The sequence below is a fragment of the Centropristis striata genome, chromosome 7 (assembly GCF_030273125.1).
Source record: "Centropristis striata isolate RG_2023a ecotype Rhode Island chromosome 7, C.striata_1.0, whole genome shotgun sequence".
Lineage (NCBI taxonomy): Eukaryota > Metazoa > Chordata > Actinopteri > Perciformes > Serranidae > Centropristis > Centropristis striata.
In genome coordinates this window covers 8,563,160-8,583,421 of record NC_081523.1, presented here as the reverse complement: position 1 = coordinate 8,583,421, position 20,262 = coordinate 8,563,160, and the positions used below count along the sequence as shown (strand labels likewise).

General features: G+C 39.7%; 2 protein-coding genes across 3 annotated transcripts in view; both read left to right on the top strand.

The window, feature by feature from the left end:
- The window catches only part of LOC131974505 (neurogenic locus notch homolog protein 1-like), a 62,648-nt gene extending 54,624 nt beyond the window's left edge, over positions 1 to 8,024 (top strand). Inside the window, exons 28-34 of one of the 2 annotated variants that reach the window (XM_059336830.1) lie at positions 284 to 497; positions 817 to 907; positions 1,361 to 1,523; positions 2,938 to 3,236; positions 4,646 to 4,793; positions 4,899 to 4,996; positions 5,123 to 8,024. In XM_059336830.1, coding sequence (XP_059192813.1) covers positions 284 to 497; positions 817 to 907; positions 1,361 to 1,523; positions 2,938 to 3,236; positions 4,646 to 4,793; positions 4,899 to 4,996; positions 5,123 to 6,493 — 2,384 coding nt within the window. In that variant the 3' untranslated portion in view covers positions 6,494 to 8,024. Of the gene's footprint in view, positions 1 to 283; positions 498 to 816; positions 908 to 1,357; positions 1,524 to 2,937; positions 3,237 to 4,645; positions 4,794 to 4,898; positions 4,997 to 5,122 lie in introns of both variants that reach the window. The other variant, XM_059336829.1, reaches the window with a different exon arrangement.
- Positions 8,025 to 10,078: 2,054 nt separating this feature from the next.
- Positions 10,079 to 19,822, top strand: ubac1 (UBA domain containing 1). Its single transcript, XM_059337961.1, has 10 exons — positions 10,079 to 10,510; positions 11,914 to 12,034; positions 12,122 to 12,195; positions 12,336 to 12,443; positions 12,582 to 12,684; positions 13,661 to 13,769; positions 13,878 to 14,166; positions 14,815 to 14,901; positions 15,641 to 15,779; positions 17,354 to 19,822. The coding sequence occupies exons 1-10, from the start codon at positions 10,373 to 10,375 to the stop codon at positions 17,467 to 17,469; spliced, it is 1,284 nt and encodes a 427-aa protein (XP_059193944.1). The 5' UTR covers positions 10,079 to 10,372; the 3' UTR covers positions 17,470 to 19,822.
- Positions 19,823 to 20,262: the final 440 nt, after the last annotated feature.

Here is a 20,262-nt window from a genome sequence, read left to right as displayed (position 1 = left end):
CTTTTTTCTTTTTTTTTTATCACGCCCCATCCCTTTTTTTTTCCTTTTTTGATGAAAAGTGGTTAGCAATTCTGATTATTACTGAATAGATAGTAGAAGCTAGCTTTACAAACGGTGAGGATCGTCAGTCAGTTCCTTCCGCTCGCTGCCGGTTGCGGTGTGTTTTGGAGTGGGAACCGCGGGGCGAAGAAGAGCCGGACTAGCTCAGCTCCAGCACTCAGGCTGATCCTGGGTGTCCCCGTCTGGTCCACTTTTGTGACCATGTTGTCCCTTTTCCTACCAGGCGGTGTGGACCCCCAGCCTTCACAGGACCTCTACCCAATCTACCTGGTCCTGGGCGGCGTAGGGATACTGGCCTTCCTCGGGGTGGGGATGGTGGCTGCCCGAAAGCGGCGCCATGAGCACGGGCGCCTCTGGCTCCCCGAGGGCTTCAAGACCACAGAGACCAGCAAGAAGAAGAGACGCGAGCCTGTCGGAGAGGATTCGGTGGGATTAAAGTAAGTTTCCGTTTATTCACCAGTGGCGCTCGCTGTCATCGGTGTATCTTTGCGGGTCAGGTGAAGGGCTAGTTCTGATGGTCAGGATGGATGTAACTGGTGATCAGTCAAATTTGGGAAAGGGGGGTTTTGCTTGGATCATTAATGATAATGATATAGCGGGTTTAGGTGCGCATTAATTGACTTGTTGGGGCAGAGGGGTGGGGTATGGATTTAATCAATGCTTTTGTTTTTTGGTATTGCTGCACCATTAATGGTGAGTGGCTCGGATGAGGTGGAAGCAGCATGGATTTTTACTGGCTTTTCTGCTTCATCACAGGCCACTGAAAAACACCTCGGACATTTCACTCATGGACGACCCGCAGAGTGAGTGGGGAGACGACGAGCCTTCGGATGCAAAACGATTCAGGGTAAGGAAATGGAACTATTGCATACAAATGGAGCTATTAAGTATTTTTGATGATTTTTTTGTCATTTTTATTTGAGATATTATCATTATTATTATTATTATTATTATTATTATTATTATAACTTGTATTATATTATAACTCAGTACAACTTAGTACAATTTCCAAAAAAAAATAATTCTGGAATTTTGAAATTCCCTCTAAAGGACTTTGAAAAGGACTTTTTTGTTCATTTGTATGAAGGCTATTTATTTAATTTTATTTTTTTGAAATTTAATTTTCATTATTTTTTTATTTTCTTTTTTTCTTTTATTATTTAATTTAATTATTATTTTTTATATATTTTTTATATATATATATTTTTTTTTAATTTTATTTAATTTAATTTTATTATTAGATTTTTGTTTCATGTCCAGTTCCAGCTGTCTAACATCTCTGCTGTCTCTGTTTTAGCAGTTTGACGAGCAGGCGATACTGGAGGTGGACGACCAGACGGACCACCGTCAGTGGACGCAGCAGCATCTGGACGCCGCTGACCTGCGCATCCCCTCCATCGCTCCCACACCCCCTCAGGGCGAGATTGAGAATGACTGCATGGATGTCAACGTCCGGGGACCAGGTGGGTCATGAGCACTTATTTACTTGTTTACTGTCAAGAAGATTAAAAGGAGTTCTGTGCCAACACATGTGGACAGAATCTGCAGATTTGGACAATTTGGATAATTTCCATTTTTTGAAGACTCTGTTGTCTTTATAAAGAACAATACATATTCCAAAATATTATTAAAGATAAAATGTAATTGTTTAATATGTCAGCAAAGCTGTAATTGAGTGGGAAAATATATATTGAATCACTTTTTTTGGAAGAAAAAAAGACAGTTTATGGTAAAAATAGAGAAATTATTGATTTTTCTTGCACGAAATTGGCCGTTTTATTTCTTAATTTACTCTTCTCGTTTTTTTCTTGTGAAGTACTGGATAGTTTCCTCTCTGCAGACCTCTAAAAATACTTCAAATGAAACAATTTGAAAAAGAAAAACTACACTTGCTCACAACTTATGTGCACAGTGAGGCCAAAGGTTATGCGAAGGGGTCACAAGAAGACAGTGAACAGGTCACAAGCTTGAAAAAGGATTTAACAGACTCATAAGTTTGTGAACGAACATTTCTTGTGTGTCTGAGCGAACATTTCACCTTTCTAGTGTGTGTGTGTGTGTGTATGTGCATGCATTGATGTGTGTGTTTCTTGATTGATTCATGCCTTTTCTGAGCCAACGCTTCACACTGCTAGTGTGCGTTTTTCTGTGTGTGTGTGTGTGTGTGTGTGTGACTGAGCATGTAGGAGTTGCTAAAGCCCCATGTCCTCGGGGTAAAGGATCTTCTTCAAAGCAGCCGGCTGGAAGCCAGGCGCCTGGGGGAAAACACTGATTCCTGATCAGATTAATCATTTGACCAGTAATGGGCCTCTGTGTTTTTTTTTTTCCTATTCCACATTACAAAAACCAATGAAGGCATCAAATGCAAAAACCCAATTTTGTAGTAAGTGCCAAATTCCCTGAAGAAAAGCTATGAAAATCAAAGTAACAGGGTTAACAACTTGAGAGCACACTTTTTTCCCCCGTCGTGGATCGATGCACTTGAATCGACCAAATCTGCGAGATCTGGGGCTTGCTATCCTTTTGAAGAGGAGAAAACCTATTCAAGTCGACTGACTGAGCTGCCTCTCACAGTTAGATATTAATGCTTCGTTTTTGCAGCAGCCGAGCTTTAGCGAGCCCCGGCCTCTATCCCCCTAGCTTCGCTTTCCTTCTGAAGCTTCTCCTGTGCCGGGGCCTTGATCAGAATCCATTATCGAAAGGAGAGCGCCGTGATGATTCAGCTCAGGCAAAAGTGTCAAATCCACATTCGATTTGTTTGTTGCTTTGTTTTGATCTGCCTGCTGCTTTGAAGTGGAGGCTCCTGTGGCAGTAACCGGGCCCGTGCTGACCACGCAGTCTGTTATAAACCTCTGTCCTTCTCCCGTTTCTGTCCAGATGGATTCACGCCGCTGATGATCGCTTCCTGCAGCGGGGGAGGTTTAGAAACGGGCAACAGCGAGGAGGAGGAGGACGCCTCTGCCAACGTCATCAACGACTTCATCTACCAGGGCGCTAACCTCCACAACCAGACCGACCGCACAGGTGAAACCGCTCTCCACCTGGCCGCCCGCTACGCTCGCTCTGACGCGGCCAAGCGGCTGCTGGAGGCCAGCGCCGACGCCAACGTCCAGGACAACATGGGCAGGACGCCTCTGCACGCCGCTGTGGCTGCTGATGCACAGGGAGTCTTCCAGGTGGGTTCATATATGCCAACGTTTTTCTAATTATTTCCTAGGTGAGTAGGTCTCAACCAGGGGAGTTCCAGGGGGCCCCCAAACATGAGGAAATAGTTTATTTTCACTGTTTAATTCACTTTAGAAGTGGGCTCGATACGATTTAGAGTCACTGAATTCTGATTATAGGTTTTCACTGTTATAATAATAATAAATAATACATTTTATTTGTAATGCACTTTACATGACAGGAAATCTCAAAGTGCTACAGGTTAAAAGCATAACAATCTAATTATAAAAAGGATAAAAAAGGAAAAAACTGCTAAAAACAGAAGAAAAAGTATACATACATACATACATACATACATACATACATACATACATACATAATCTAAAAAACATCTTGACTGGAGGAACCAAAGGTTTTGCTAAAAAGGAATGTTTTTAGTCCTTTTTTAAAAGTGTCTATGGACTGTTATCTCCTCAACTGTAGTTAAAACTATAGATTTCTGGCCTTAATCATATCTTAACAACCAAAGTCTTTTCAGGTGGAGCTCCCAGCAGCAGAATCGTATAAAATAGGGCTTCATGTTTTAATTTCAGGATCCTTGACACACAAAATGTTGATTGTTGAGGTGGTATAGTTGGAGTATTAATGCTGAAAAACAAAAAAAGGATGAGTCGACTTATTAATTATTAATCAAGCATTAGTTATTTCCAGCTTCTCAAATGTGACGATTTGCTGCTTTTCATTGTTTTATATGTAATTTAATTTAATTTAATTGGTTTTAAGACAAGCAATTTGAAGATATCACCTTGGGCTCTGGGATTATTCTTTTTTTCCTTCTTCTTCTATTTTTTTTAAATGTTATGGTTTGATCCATAAATTGGTCAGTTTGCAGTCTAACTAATAATTATCTGTATAATATTTTAGACCAGAATTTGCTGAAAATTACTCACAGGTTAAATTGTACATTCATTTATTACATGTCAGTTAGTGTTGGGTATTGCCTCCAGCCTCAGAATACATTACGTATATGTACAGTATACATTGATTTTAAATGACCACGTCCTATATAGAATTTACTTTAACAGCTCTTATTAATTATTTTGTACAACAGCGATCGCAAAACCTTCACAACTTTACAATTCCAACACACAGAGCTCTTTAAAGTTAAATCAAATATTCAGTCTCTTATGCCATAATTAATAATAATGTGGGTTGGCCTTTGCTGCCACCTGTTGGCTTTCTTGTGCACTGCACCCTATAACAGGTGATGTTTCTTTTGCTGCTTTATCAATACAATAGCATCTGTAGCAGCAAGGAGTACAACACGATATAATGCCTTATTGATTTTCTCATCACAGCCATCATGTCAATGGAATAATACTTTAGCCTAAAAGTAATAACTTGTTATATGTCTCTGTAGATTCTGATAAGAAACCGCGCCACAGACTTGGATGCCCGCATGCATGACGGCACTACACCCCTGATCTTGGCTGCCAGGCTCGCTGTGGAGGGCATGGTGGAGGAGCTCATAAACTGTCACGCTGACGTCAACGCAATCGATGATTTTGGTAAAGTTTCTCTCTTTTATGCCACATACGTGAGCCTAAGAATCCTCACAGTTTACTGCTCGAAAGAACACTTTAGATCTAATAAAGGTGTTTTTGTCTCTTCAGGTAAATCAGCCTTACATTGGGCCGCAGCTGTAAATAACGTGGAGGCTGCAATTGTGCTTCTAAAGAACGGTGCCAACAAGGACATGCAGAACAACAAGGTAAAAAAAAAAAAAGCTCTTCCTGCTCTTAGTTCTTTCAAACAATAGTGAGACATCTTTCCGCCACAACACTCCTCGTCCGTCTGTGATTCTCTTAACGTGTCGTCTCCTCTCTGTCTGCCTCAGGAGGAAACCCCTCTATTCTTGGCTGCCAGGGAAGGAAGCTACGAGACTGCCAAGGTCTTACTGGACCACTTCGCCAACAGAGAAATAACCGACCACATGGACCGGCTACCCAGAGACATTGCACAGGAGAGGATGCATCACGACATTGTGCGGCTGATGGACGATTACAACCTGGTACGGAGTCCTCACATGCATGGCGGCTCGCTCAGCACCACGCTGTCACCGCCGCTCTGCTCGCCAAACGGCTACCTGAGCAGCATGAAGCAGCCGCAGCCGCAAGGCCAAGGCCAGGGCAAGAAGGCCCGCAAGCCCAGCGCCAAGGGCATCGGCTGCAAGGACGGCAAAGACATGAAGGTGAAGAAGAAGAACTCGCAGGACGGGAAGTCTGGGAACCTCCTGGACGGCTCAGGCGTCCTGTCGCCAGTTGATTCCTTGGAGTCCCCGCACGGCTACGTCTCTGATGTGGCCTCGCCGCCCATGATGACCTCACCTTTTCAGCAGTCGCCCTCCGTGTCCCTGAACCACCTGCAGGGTATGTCGGACCCACACCTGTCCGTAAACCACATGGTGATGCCCAACAAGCAGGAGCTGGCTCGGATGCAGTTCGACCCGCTGCCTCCCCGTCTCACCCACCTGCCCGTGTCCGGCTCCGGCGGCCAGGGCGGCATAAACGGCCAGTGCGATTGGTTGTCAAGGATGCACGGCAACATGAGCCAGCCGGGCCAGTTCAACCCCATGAGAGGAGCAGCCGGCGGGCAGGGCGGCCTGCACCCCGGCATGATGACGTCCCTCCACAACGGCCACCCTTCCGCCAGCCTGTCCCAGATGATGACCTACCAGGGGATCCAGAGCAGCCGACTGGGCCCGCAGCCCCACATCATGCAGCAGCAGGCGCAGCAGATGCAGCAGATGCAGAACCTGCAGCAGCTCCAACAGCAGCAGCAGCAGCAGCAGCAGCAAAGCATCCAGCTGCAGCACCAGAACTCAAACACGACCAGCAGCCAGAACTTCATCAGCGGGGAGCTCAGTTCCCCGGAGCTCCAGCAGGGCTCCGGCAACTCCAGCATGTCCATCCACACCATCCTGCCGCAGGAGACCCAGATTATGCCCTCCTCCATCAGCCAGTCGATGCCCAGCACCCAGTTTCTCACCCCGCCTTCCCAGCACAGCTATTCAGGCCCCATGGACAACACCCCCAACCACCAGGTCCAGGTGCCCGACCACCCCTTTCTGACCCCCTCCCCCGGCTCCCCCGATCAGTGGTCAAGTTCCTCCCCTCATTCCAACATGTCCGACTGGTCCGAAGGCATTTCAAGTCCACCGACAAGCATGCAGTCTCAGATCGGACATATACCTGAACAGTTTAAATAAAAAAAAAAGCTTGTATCTTTACGCCCAGATGAGCTGCTGTATATTTTTTTATTAAAAAGAAGGCACTCTTTGTGGAAAAAAAGGAAAAAAAGAAAAAGGGGCAAAGCTGTAAACACGATTTAATAGGACATTTTTATATGCTTTTTTACTAACAGCAACACCTGTGTTTCATCCATTCTTTTTATTTATTAATGCCTTATTTATACACATTGCCTGCTTACAGAAATTTCGGGGATCCATGGTGCTGGGTCACAGAGAAAGTCCTTTTAGGGAGACTCTTTTCTTTTAGCATTTCTTTTCTGCAGTGAAGCCGCAGCATACACACTGGGTATTTATTTCCTTAAGGACTTTTAGTCTTTGCCTTTTTTTTCTCCATATGATTTCTCAATCTTTGTTTATATTTTGTTATTATTTTTTTTGTATAATCTTGTTTATAAATAACTTGTGATTATGGGGCATTTTATATAGCACATTTTTAAGTTTCAGTGTTATTTCAATTTGTTATAAGTGTGGGAAATATTCTAGTCGGTCGATGATAAAAAACAAGTTGTGAATGTTAACATGTCCTGTATTTCATTCACAGGTCCTGTATGTTTTCACAAGTCCCCCCCTTTTTTAAAATATCATGTTATTCTTAGTTACACTCTCTACAGTTGTGTACATTTCTTGAATCAACGGAGCAACATTACGTTGTGCCTCTAGATTTGATTGCGTTCCTGTGTAGAGATGTGGTGGAGATGTGATATGTTGTACAGTATACAGCCATCTTGGAGATTGGCGGTTAAGACAGGCTCGAGTATCTGTTGGTGTCTGAGAACTGGCCCGTCGGCCACAGTGTATGTCGTTGTCCAGAGGGAAACGGAAACTTCATTTCCCCTCTCCCTCCTATTAGTTTGAGCCTATGGCTGTGTTCTTCCTTCTGTAAATATGTTATGCATTTTCCCTTGTAAGCAAGATTTTGTTTAAGAAATCTGATGTCTTAAGCATGCAATTTTGATAGGTCTCGCACCAGTGAACAGCCTCTAAAATGTCAAACAGAACAGAATATATATTTTGTATTTTACTGTCCCTTATGCATAAATAAATTTGAACTATATACAAATAGATACGATATATTGTTAGGAGACATTTTTCTCATAAAAGGAAAAAATACATAAATATTGAGGTTTTATAAATTCATATTTATTTACTGTTCTGTAACACATAAGAATCCACTGAGGCAACCATTTGTGCATATGATGAAATGTTTTTGCTACACTTTGGTTAAATGAAAAAAACAAAAAAAACAATCTGTTGGCTAAGTTCTCAGTTGTCTCTGCTTCAATACTTTGTGAGACGCTCCCTGGTAGAGTTTGCAAAATGTTATAATTTAAAAAAACCATTAGGTTGTAGTGAAATTGTAATATCTGCAATATGTTTTCTTCCTCCTATAAAGTTATACTTTGCAAGAAATGTATTTCCCCCTTTTTATTTTCAGTCTGTAAAAATGTTTCTTGTTATAATAAAGGGCACTTGTGTGTCTTGAAACTTATGACTGTCTTTTTTCCTTTATTTACTTTGAAAGAGCTCTCCCTTTCAGTATATTATAGATATACTGTGTGAAATATGGAAATTATTATAAATCTGTTACAATAACAATAATAAAAGCACATGCTTCTTATAGTCCCCGGCAACAACTGATGTATTTAATTTAATTTAAAGAAAAACTGGCCTTCCTCTTAATATACAGTAGCACTTCACTTGCTGAAGGCTGCAAGTGCAAATATTTTACCTAGTGTGTCTCCCTCTAGTGGTGGTAATAATTTGTTCCAGTCCTAATCCATAAATTATAATAATGATGATAAAATATATAATAGTGCAACAGTCACAGGGGACATTTTTTTATTGAATACTTCCACTTTTAACATAATCATAATTTTCCTTATTATACTTTCTTTTTTAAAACTTAATTAGAGTGTTTAATGTGACTTTTAGTACTACTTTTATTTAAGTAAAATATTCTGAATACTTCCTTCACCAATGTGTGTTTTTAAATATATGGTGAATTTTCTGATCCAGGGTGATTTTTAGCCATATTGTATGTATTATAATATATAATATATAATTATATATTAGATTAGATGTAATGTTTTATTTATTTTATACAGTCTAAGGCAGGGATTGGCAACTGGAGGCCCGGGGGCTGCATACGGCCCGCACCCTCACTTGAAGTGGCCCTCAGTACAACTACATGCATTTGAGCATGAAATCTTAAAAGTGCAGGGTAAAAATGCACAAAATTACTTCTTGCAATTAATGTTAGTCTGCTGTTCTTGCACTGATAAAAAAATAAATCACAGTAAGTGGTTATTTTTTATTTCTTTCAAACCTTTTGTTTTCCTATTTATACTGTTATACGTGCATTTGAGCATGAAATATGTTACGTTATAGCACTGTAAACATATTTAAAGTTGCAGTTTCATCATATCTGGTAAAGTGCATGGTCCTTATATGTGGCCCTGTGGTAGTGTCCATGAAAAATTGTGGCCCCCTCCAGCATTTAACCCTATAAAGCCAAGTGTATCATATTTGATACACATGTTGAGACCTCTACATCATTAGAGTGATATATTTTTTTCCTGAAAAACCTGATGTATACATGTGTTGGAGATTAAAAACAAACAAACTGAGCAACAAATTGCACAAAAATACCAGATGTAGCAAAAATGATACAGGTTCATTGCTGGGTGAAAACTTCATATCAGCAGATAAATAATTTTTTTCTTGCATATTTGAATTAAATGTTAAAAGGAAAGTCTTAATAGGATAAAAATGTTAGGTTTTATGTTTTTGTTAGTTCAAGAAAAAGAAACTGTGAGCAACAAATTGTACAAAAAGACCTGATGTATCAAATATGATACAAATTAGAATTCATATATGCAAATTGATTTATTTTTTTGTCAGCAGGTTCAATAAATACTCAAGTTTTTAAAAAATATAATTTTCTGGCAATTATTTCATGGTTCAGGCTTTATAGGGTTAAACCTCTGAAATTTTGGTTCAAATTTGTCAACTTCCTATGCATTCATTTCTGTCTCTGTTTAGCATTTTTCAGTCTGTCCTTACATCACATGCATGCCTCCTTTTTCTCCACACAAATTTGGCTATCAGTCAGATTTTTTATTTTATTTGAATTAACAAAGATTTTATTTTTTTCACTATGTATAACAAAAACAGCAGAAAAAAATAAATAAAACTATAGAACAGTCTATTTGCATGTAAATTAAAAATAATAATAGTTTTCATTGTAGAAAGAAATTTCACATTTTAAAAATGGCCTAGAAACATAAATGTCACACTGTGAAAGCTCCTATGATTGTACTTTCAACTGGCTTTCTCAGCTTGTCTACATATCATATATAAATAAAGTTATTACTGTAAATAAAACATGTTCAGTGTATTTTCAATAAATAGATGTACTCCAGAGGGTTAAATTGCCCATCCCTGGTCTAAGGTTTATATCCATGTGACAGCCTGTCACTCAAAAGAACTACGTCTCCCAAGATGCACCGGTGTTAGCACCGTAGAAGTTCAAAGTTCAAACATTACAGTAAAAATAGGGTACTTGCTGACTGGCTGCTTGTGTGTTCGCTGGGAATAATAAACAACTCGGTGGTCACAGGGAGCTCTAGTCGGTTGCCACCGCCCCGAGAACCGGCAGAGGAGACCGAAGATGGCCCTCAGCTAATCGGCGCCTTTTCTCGCTCTGTTGTCGGCGGATTTACAGAACGACGGCTAGCTGGGTGCTAACGTTAGCACGCTAGCTTGCCAGGAGCACATAGCAACTGCTGCTAGCTAACGTCACTGGACTCGGTACTCTTTGCTCTCAAGGCTGCAGCTATGTTCGTCCAGGAGGAGAAGATATTCGCCGGGAAAGTGTTGAAAATACACATCTGCACCATGGACGGCACGGAGTGGCTGGAGGAGGTCACGGAAGACACCACTGTGGAGAAACTGAAGGAGAAGTGCTTGAAACATGTAGGTTTGTGGGTTGTTTGTGTCTCCTCTTATTGCTTTTTTTGTCCTGTCACTCCTGTGCCGGGGATGTTTGCAGGCTACCATGCCCTCTGTGTACACTGTCAGTGTCAGTGTCACTGGCTTTGTATTTATAGTAACTGGGTAGACCTTGCTATTTATAATTTAGCAGGTTGGCTGCCCCTCTCAAGCTAGCTAGCTAACAGTCCGACTCTGTTCCCAGAGGCTAGACTGAGAGGCATGTTGCAATTACTTACTGTCTATTATTACACATCACACCTCATCTCACCTCTCCTTCTATGGCCTATAGCATAACCCTATGGTATAACCTCAACTGGTAGTCATGTTTGTTTCTCATAACAACATGGCACATTTATAGATTCAGTGACATATTTCTTGCAACATCAACATTTTTGCACACACATCATGATGAAAGTTAAAATGCATCATGAAACATCAGGCTTTATTAACACTTATTATATCCACCTTTAGTGGTAATAGTAGACATATTTCTCATATTTAAGTAGTAGTAGTAGTAGTAGACATATTTCTTTCAACATCAACATTTTTGCACACACATCATGATGAAAGTTAAAATGCATCATCAAACATCAGGCTTTATTAACACTTATTATATCCACCTTTAGTGGTAATAGTAGACATATTTCTCATATTTAAGTAGTAGTAGTAGTAGTAGACATATTTCTTGCAACATCAACATTTTTGGACACACATCATGATGAAAGTTAAAATGCATCATCAAACATCAGGCTTTATTAACTCTTATTATATCCACTTGTAGTGGTAGCAGCAGACATATTTCTCATATTTAGACATAACATCAGGCTTTATTAACACTTCTTATATCCAGCTTTATTATTACATCAGAAAAACTACTTTCCCAACTTAGGTGTCCAAATGTTTAGTTTAGTCTGACCAAAATATATTTAATTAACAATGATTTGACAAAGAGAAATGCAGCAGATACTCGCAGTGGAGAATATTTGTTTGCAACAATGAACTGATTATCAAATTTGTTCCAGATACATCCCCGGTCAATTGATTAACCTTGCTGAATAAACTTGTTGATGTTCCAGCTTTAGTTGATTGACATGCATTAAATTTACAACATTTTAAATAATTATAATTAATAATTTCAACAATTTTATTATGTAAAAAATGCCTTATTCTAGTTTCTTTAATGTGCGACTTGTCAGTTTTATTTATATTTTTGGTCGGATAAAGAACACAATTTGCAGATCTCACTCGTTTTTTAACCTTTTCTAGACTTTATGATTTATTTAAAAACAAATTGGCAGATAAAGTGATAATAAAACAGTCAGTAGCTGCATCCCCACTGTTCCCTGTTTATTTCTGAGATGATTTGTAATATGCTTGGTTTACAGTATGTGCACGGAAGTTTAGAAGACCCCAAAACCCTTACCCACCATAAACTCATACATGCTGCTACAGAGAGAGTCCTCACAGACACTAAAACTGTTGCTGAAGAAAGCCTCAAAGATAAAGGTATGTAACACCCATTTGACAAGTTTTCAGATTCCGACAACCCTGTGCTGTTTTTAACGATCTGACAATCTGTCATGTATGTTGTAGACGTTTTACTGCTCATAAAGAAAAGACCGCCACCGACTGCTCCAAAGATGGCAGAAGTTAGTTCAGAGGACAAGGTATGATTAATCAACTTTTGGTTTTTATGAAGACAGAGCATTACTTTATCATTATTTTTAATTTCTGCACAATCAGAAATGTGTCTTTATTTAGCCTGCTTCTAATTGTCTCTTTTTGTTGTTTATCATTTTTGTCACAGAAGAAACAAGATAACAAGGCTCCAGACAAAGATGCAATTCTGAAAGCCACCGGAAACCTGTCCACACGCCACACTGACCGCACTGTAACCCAGCATAACATCAGAGATGTAAGGTTTTATATGGAATGGAGTTCTCTGACTGGGTGTATAAAAATAAAAATTGTTCAGACCATTCACAGTTTGATAGTGTAACTAGGATGTTATTGATGATTTTTTTGTTGTGTTTTTGTGTCTGTGTTGTTCCAGTTTCAAACGGAGCTGAGAAAAATCCTGGTGTCTCTCATTGAAGTCGCCCAGAAGCTTCTTGCCTTGAACCCTGATGCTGTTGAACTTTTCAAGAAGGCCAATGGTAAAGTTAATAATCCCTTTAACCTATTAACAAGTCAGTAAAGTTATGATGGGTAGAAGACATTAATAAATGCTCTAGACCTTGTATGCTACTAAGGATTGTGTTGGGCTGTACCCAACCTCAGCACACATTGGACAAGAAAGAGGGTACACCCTGGACAAATAGTGTATTACAACACATGGACACAAATGCATCACGTCTACATAACAACATGACACAAGTGTTTAAGGGCCTGAGCACCCAGAGTTCACCAACACATAGAAACAGAAGGATTGATAAATTGTATTTTATTTTGAAAGAGCTAAAATGAACACCATTAATGAGTGGATTGAAGTTGTCTTTTAGATTTATGTTATGGAGAAGATATCGTTTTCCTTCAAAGTTGAAAAAGAAACATTTTATAAGATCTGGACCAAATGGACTGAGTATGTAAAACCAATCAGATCTGATTTCATTTGAATATACTTGTGCTTTGTGCTTTTTAAAAATGTATTTTTATTTTTGTGTGATGTTTTGATAGTCTCAAATGGTGCGCTCCCCCGTTCTTTTTGTTTTTTACTTTCCTTTTTTGTCCCCAACTGAAAATTAATGGTCTGTAAAAGAAACCATAGAAGGGCAGTTTGGACAAATCACTTAAACTTTCTACACCCATCCTTTCCTATGTCCTTGAATGACTACGGCTGTAATTGATGTATGTGATGGAAATTTGCCTTTCTAAATAAAAAGAGAATTATATAAAAAAGAAAGAGCTAAAATGAGGCATGTGATACTTCATGTTCTCTTTATGAACAGTTTTAGTTTTTTACATGTACCTCAATGCACTTAACCTCATTTAGAGTATTTATTTGACATATCTGAACCATTTGTTGATATGTGTTGTTGCTGGATCCTGATGTTTATTGTTGTAGACATTTCCCACAAATTGCCCATCTCTTATTTCAGTTCTTTGATCCCTTTGTGTTTCTGTGTCTTGTAGCGATGTTGGATGAAGATGAAGAGGACCGGGTGGATGAAACAGCCCTCCAACAGCTCACAGAGATGGGATTCCCTGAAAGCAGAGCAATCAAAGCCCTTAGATTGAACCAGTAAGTCTGATGCGGTTAAATAACAAATCACTCATACCTAATATGAGTCAAACGGCTTTTATCTAGAAGAGAAATCTATTTTTCTCATCTCTCTTTCTCTTTCTGTAGCATGTCGGTCACACAGGCAATGGAGTGGCTCATCGAGCATGTAGATGACCCCTCTGTAGACGCACCTATACCTGGCCAGGATTCTTCTGGAGCAGCAGGAGCCACAGCTGCTGCCACGCCGGGCCCCTCAGCTTCAGCTTCAGCTTCAGCTTCAGCCTCAGCCTCCGGTCCTAATCTCCTCCGCAGCCTCTCCAGCCAGTCGAGCACAGACGAGAGCAGCAGACAGGATGAGCTCACAGAGATCTTCAAGAGGATCCGGAGGAAACGGGAGTTCAGACCGGACTCGAGAGTGGGTGGCTTTATCCTGTCTCAGCTTTCATTCAGTTCTCTGACCACAGCTTCCCTTTATATACTGTTCATCTCACAAAATCCTACAGACGGGCCAGATGCAAGGCAGACTAATTTCAGCTGCGAGATCTTGAATCGTTTTAGTTAGTTTAGTCAGATACAACTGTGATAACTGTTGAATTACTCTTTTTTTTTTTTACTACTTCTGGGTATGTGACTGCATCACCCAACATACAGTTTGGGGCTGGAATTGATAAATAGAAGATGCCTTAAAGATACAAAAAAATAATATTGAAACTCATGGACCTAAGGTGTTAGTCACAGGGCTTTTATATCCTGTTCATTTTCTTCAGTCCTCTCATTCCCCTAATTGTAGTGTTTAATGTACCTCAGTTTTCCAAAGGAACACTACTCTAGTAGCTCCAAAAATAGAAAAGTGATTAAAATCCCATCTTCCAACAAAACACTTCTACGAACTGTCATTTGAGTGGTTGCAACACTTGTTCCCAACTATTTCTTGGCACTAATTGTGCTTCCCCCACCCCAAGATACCTGACAGTCTCCTTTGAACTGTGACTGTGAATGTTGTTGCTATTACACTGAGAATTTTTCAAACTAAACACATGTTTTTTTTTCTTTGTTTCTGCAGGCAGTCATTGCATTGATGGAGATGGGGTTTGATGAGAAGGAGGTGGTTGATGCTCTGAGGGTGAATAACAACCAACAGGATGCTGCAGTAGGTTTACACATCATCAAGTGTTACTGAAATAATAAAGCACTACCAGATTTGAGAAATAGCTCTTTCAGTGACTAAAATATACACTTTCTTTCTTTTGATGGCAAGATAAAGTGATTGCACAGACCATGTGTGCCCATTGCTGTCATTGATGCTAAAACAACCCAAAACACAGCAATGCAATAATCCAGGGATGGGCAACTTAAATGCTGGAGGAGGCCACAATTTTTCATGGACACTACCACAGGGCCACATATAGGACCGTGCACTTCACCAGATATGGTGAAACTGCAATTTTAAATATGTTTACAGTGCTGTAACTTAACATATTTCATGCTCAAATGCATGTATAACAGTATAAATAGGAATACAAAAGGTTTGAAGCAAATAAAAAATAATCTTACTGTGATTTCTTCTTTTTTCAGTGCAAGAACAGCAGACCAACATTAATTGCAAGAAGTAATTTGTTGCATTTTACACAGCACTTTTAAAATGTCATGCTCAAATGCATGAAGTTGTACTGAGGGCCACTTCAAGGGAGGGTGCGGGCCGTATGCGGCCCCCGAGCCTCCAGTTGCCCATCCCTGCAATAATCCAAATTCTGCCATGGTATAAAAAATAATCCGGACACTGTTTTTTGCTAATCCTGTGCTTTGACCTCCAAAAAGATATGAATGTATTTTCAAAAGCAGAGAGGGAATTGTGGGATCTCACTGGTGTTTTTCTCCCCATCCTGCAGTGTGAGTGGCTGCTGGGAGACAGGAAACCGTCTCCAGAAGACCTGGACAAAGGCATCGACACCAACAGCCCGCTGTTCCAAGCCATCCTGGAGAATCCAGTGGTCCAGTTAGGTCTAACCAATCCCAAGACCCTGCTAGGTATGCTCTAGTCAAATGTAGTTCCATTGACTGAAACTAAAAAGAAATGATAGCTATATATCTATTTATTTTATTCCTATTTATTCTTTGTTGTCTCAGTTATCAGTTACAGTATTGACTGAAAATGTAATACATTGTTTTTATAATGAATAATCATTTTCAAATATTATTTAAGAATTTTTTATGCTTTAGAAAGTAGCTCTCTGGGTACATTTGCAGAGTGGTGAAAAATCAGTGCACAATCCACATAAAATGGGTATTTTATTCCAGCTCAAAAAAATTACTATATCAGCCGCCATATTTGTTATCCAGGAATTTTCCACCTCTAAAATCAGTATTGGCATCAGCCTCAAAAATCCCATATGGGGCGCTAATATTTAGTAGAAAAGGCAGGATGGAGGGTGATTTTGTGAATGGACATAAAATCAGTTAAATCTCACTTAAAGGAAAAATTAAAGCCCAGAAAATAAGTCTTATTCTGGAAAAAGAAAAATATGACTGGATGTAAACATACCCGAGACTTTTCCCTTTAAGTGTTCGTAATCAGTAGATGCCTTAAATTTTAGTTTACCTTTTTTCATCCATTGTGGTTTGCTCACTTTGCTTTCATACCACAAATGACCCTTCTTTTCAAGTGGTCTTCGGCCCCGTTTACATGAGGACGCTTGCGGGTAAAAACGACTAAATATTTTATCAGAAGTGCCTTTCATTTAGACGGTGACGACGTTTTTGGGGCTTAAAAACGCAGATTTCCTCCCGAAAACACTCGTCTAAACGCGGAATAAAAAGTGAAGACGCGACGCCACTTTTGCGTCTTCTGTTCAGACCGTCATCATGTAAACGTAGCCTTAGCCCAGGCACCACAGTTCATTTGAACACATGTGACACTGCTGCTCATTGAGCTCCACTGGCTACCTGTTGCTGCCCGCATCAAATTCAAATCTCTAATGCTCTCCTTCAAAGTTGTCTCCGGTACTGCTCCTACCTACCTGAACGCCCTGATTCAGACATATGCTACCTCACGACCGTTGCGCTCTTCCAATGAACGGCGCCTGGCTCTGCCCCCCGTTGGTCCAAGGCAATCCAGACTCTTTGCATTTCTTGTTCCCCACTGGTGGAACACACTACCTGTTCCAACCAGAGCAGGGGCGTCCCTCTCTACCTTTAAAAAAAACTCCTGAAGACCCATCTGTTCAGAGAGCATCTTCTCTCCTTGCACCACACGATAATTCTACTCCTCAAAGAATTGTCATTAGCACTTATTGATGCACTAATAGCTCTTACTGCACTATACCTTGATTGTTTGCTTTTTTCTTCCTGTAAGTCGCTTTGGACAAAAGCATTTGCTAAATGACTAAATGTAAATGAACTGAGCCACACAGGTTAGATGTGAAAATCCTGTTTTTCCTTTGAGGTGAAAGGGCCTGAGTACTTCAAACCATAGAGTGTATAAAGCGCTTCAAACGCACTACCCAAACAAAATGAAAGTATCTTAATATTAAAAGGAGACTATGATTTTGCTGCTGGTTTTGCTGAGTTATTTTCTCACCAGTGTGCCTTGTGTTTGTACACAGCGTTTGAAGACATGCTGGAGAATCCTCTGAACAGCACCCAGTGGATGAACGACCCAGAGACGGGCCCCGTCATGCTCCAAATATCCAGAATCTTCCAGACACTCAATCGCACATAGAGCTTCCTGGTGACCCCCGTGTGACTGCGGCAGCTTGTGTGCGTGCGTGTTCGACCATATTGGGGCGTTTGAGTGTGTGCGTATGAATGTGTGTGTATCCGAGTGTGGCAGAGACACAAGTATTGTTTTTGCCTTGTAAAGACAAAGCTGGAGGAGTCAAAGTATGAATTAAGACGTTACACATATAATTATTTATAACAGTACAGTAAAAACACTTATACAGAACAAATGTTAACATAAACATTATTACAGTAATAATAAAAAAAAGAGATTTAGTATGTTGTTTTTACATTTTAATGAGAACAATTTATAGTCATGACAGACATGATTTATTTTATATAATTTCTCCATGTGCAGAAATGACATCAGACATCAATTTAATGTTTACACTTCAAAGAAAACTGTTTTTGTATGTTTTGCAATATTTAAATATCAATTACAGTTGTGTCTGTCTCTTTAAATTGTTACATTTTATCTGTGGTGAATGTGTGGAAGACTTCTGTCAGTATCACGTTTTGTTTTTCTCCCCCCTTTGTCTTGTTTTTATCAAAATTACTGCTTGTAATTGAGAGGCTGGCGGTCAAAGCCGAGTGTCTGTTTAGCTCGTTATAAACGGACTTTCGGACACATTACCTCTCTCGCCATTGGCGCCTGCGAGGTCACTGTAAGTCAACCAAACGCCTCTCACTTCAAAGCGGAGAACATTTTGTCTTTTGAGCTTCTTCAAGAATATTTATTTGACTTTCTTGCCTTTTTAGACAAAAGCTGTACACTAAACTGTTTGTGTCTTAGTCATGTTTTTACAAGAAAAATATATATTAGGCCTGTGTGTTTATTGTCAATGTGCTCTTGAATGTCATATTATCATGTTGCGCTCATTTAGCACTTGTTCACCTCTACGAATATCACTGCAGCACTGAGGAAGTTAAAAGAAGGGTTTCATGTTCAGTCTCAAGAGGCTGTGGTGGGATGTTAAATGAAGCTGAGCCTAATCAAAAGGGGGGTTTGCCTTTTTTAACCTTGAATTTGAATGATGAAGATGCGCGCTCACTTCATGCTGCGGAGGTGCAAGCATCTTCATAAACACAAAGAAATAATAGGATTTGAGACACAACCAGTGTTGGTCTTTTGGTTTACTTTTTTTTCTTTTGAGAGCAGTGAACATTTACGCTGTCAAACCAAACCAAAATGTCACTATATAACCTGCCTTGTCGTTTAGTTGTACCCATTGAAAAATACCCTGTATTTCTGTGCAATAGCAAGGACTTCTGTTGACCTGTAAAGAAATATATTTGATTTGAGTGTTAGAGATGTGTGAACTGCAATGGGTAGTGTGTTTTACAATATTAGCCTTTGCATTGAGTACTTAAAATCTCCAGCTACAAGAAGGCGAGCCGAGCCTCTCCTGGTTGTACCGAGAGTTTAAAAGAAAAAAACAATATGGAGGGTGGTGTGTTTTGCCAAGCTTTTGAGTGTTTTTATTCAATATTTAAAAAAATGTGGTATTGATGTGACTTTCTGCTCAGGGAGGCTGAGATTGTTTTTCTAAACCTGTCGTTATGGCAAACCTCTGCTCACCCCCTTCTAGTTTGGCATTTGAAAATGGCTTTAACTAATCTGTCTAGAACTTTATGAATAAGAGCACTACAAGAAATGGTTTCGTAAATGCAATATTTGAAAATATTTAAATGTTTTTAGAGAGAAGTGTCTGTTTGAACTATGTATTATTACATTATTTATATCGAAGCCAAACTAGTAACTTGTTCTTATTTATAGCATTTTTAGCAAACCTCAAAGCTAATCTACAAATGTGAAAAAATTAAATGATTCAAATGTTGTTTTTACAAACCATTGTAAGATGTGCTTGTGGACTGCTAGGTCACGGTGTGATTCAAAGTAGTGCAGCATGTTGGAATGAAGAAGGATTTCTACATATTTCTGGAAGCTTCTCTGCACACTTTCTGCACTGCAGTGGACCTTCATCATGGCCACAGTGACCTGCTGTCGCACCACCTCCATGCTTTGCATTAGTATGCATACAGAACTCTCCCGTAATATCTTGAAACAAACACTGGGAGATTGTACGTTTAACAGGAAAAAAAAAAGTCTACAGGAAACGCAGACACCTTTCAAAACGGTCAACAGGAACAGAAAAGAACAAAATGAACTTTATTGCTTAGGGACACTGGACGATTGTCGGAGTCACAGGTTTTTGTTTTCACTCAGCTTTCATGCAGGACTGTCCCCGATTAACAACCTATGCAATATACTCTCACAGCCTGTTCATTCAGACAGCCTCATGGCTACTGGCATTGAAATCACTATTGCATTAAAGTTATTTTTTGTGGCTGTATATGCTTTGGATTTTGTGTTTTCTTTAATATTTCAATATCAATATTTAAGTTTTATTATAAGAGTGGAAAGTACTAGGGAATTTAAAAAAAAAAAGCGGAAATACAGAAAAACATTAGATCTGTGTGGACCAATAAGGAGACAGTGAATTAAATCATGAAGCAAATATAAATCTCATATTTATCGTCATTTTTTCTACATGAATCTCCAGAGTTTGTGTTTTGGTTGCACCCTTACATATACCTTAAATCAGGAATGGGCAACTTAAATGCTGGAGGAGGCCACAATTTTTCATCAACACTACCACAGGGCCACATATAAGACCGTGCACTTCACCAGATAAGATGAAACTGCAATTTTAAATGTTTACAGTGCAGTAACTTAACATATTTCATGCTCAAATGCATGTACACTGCAAAAGAGAGGTGTCTAAAAACAAGA

Coding starts and splice junctions, on each gene's coding strand:
- ubac1 (XM_059337961.1), top strand. CDS start 10,373: ATGTTCGTCCAGGAGGAGAAGATATTCGCCGGGAAAGTGTTGAAAATA. Junction 14,167..14,814: donor AGTTCAGACCGGACTCGAGA/GTGGGTGGCTTT, acceptor TTGTTTCTGCAG/GCAGTCATTGCATTGATGGA. Junction 15,780..17,353: donor CAATCCCAAGACCCTGCTAG/GTATGCTCTAGT, acceptor GTTTGTACACAG/CGTTTGAAGACATGCTGGAG.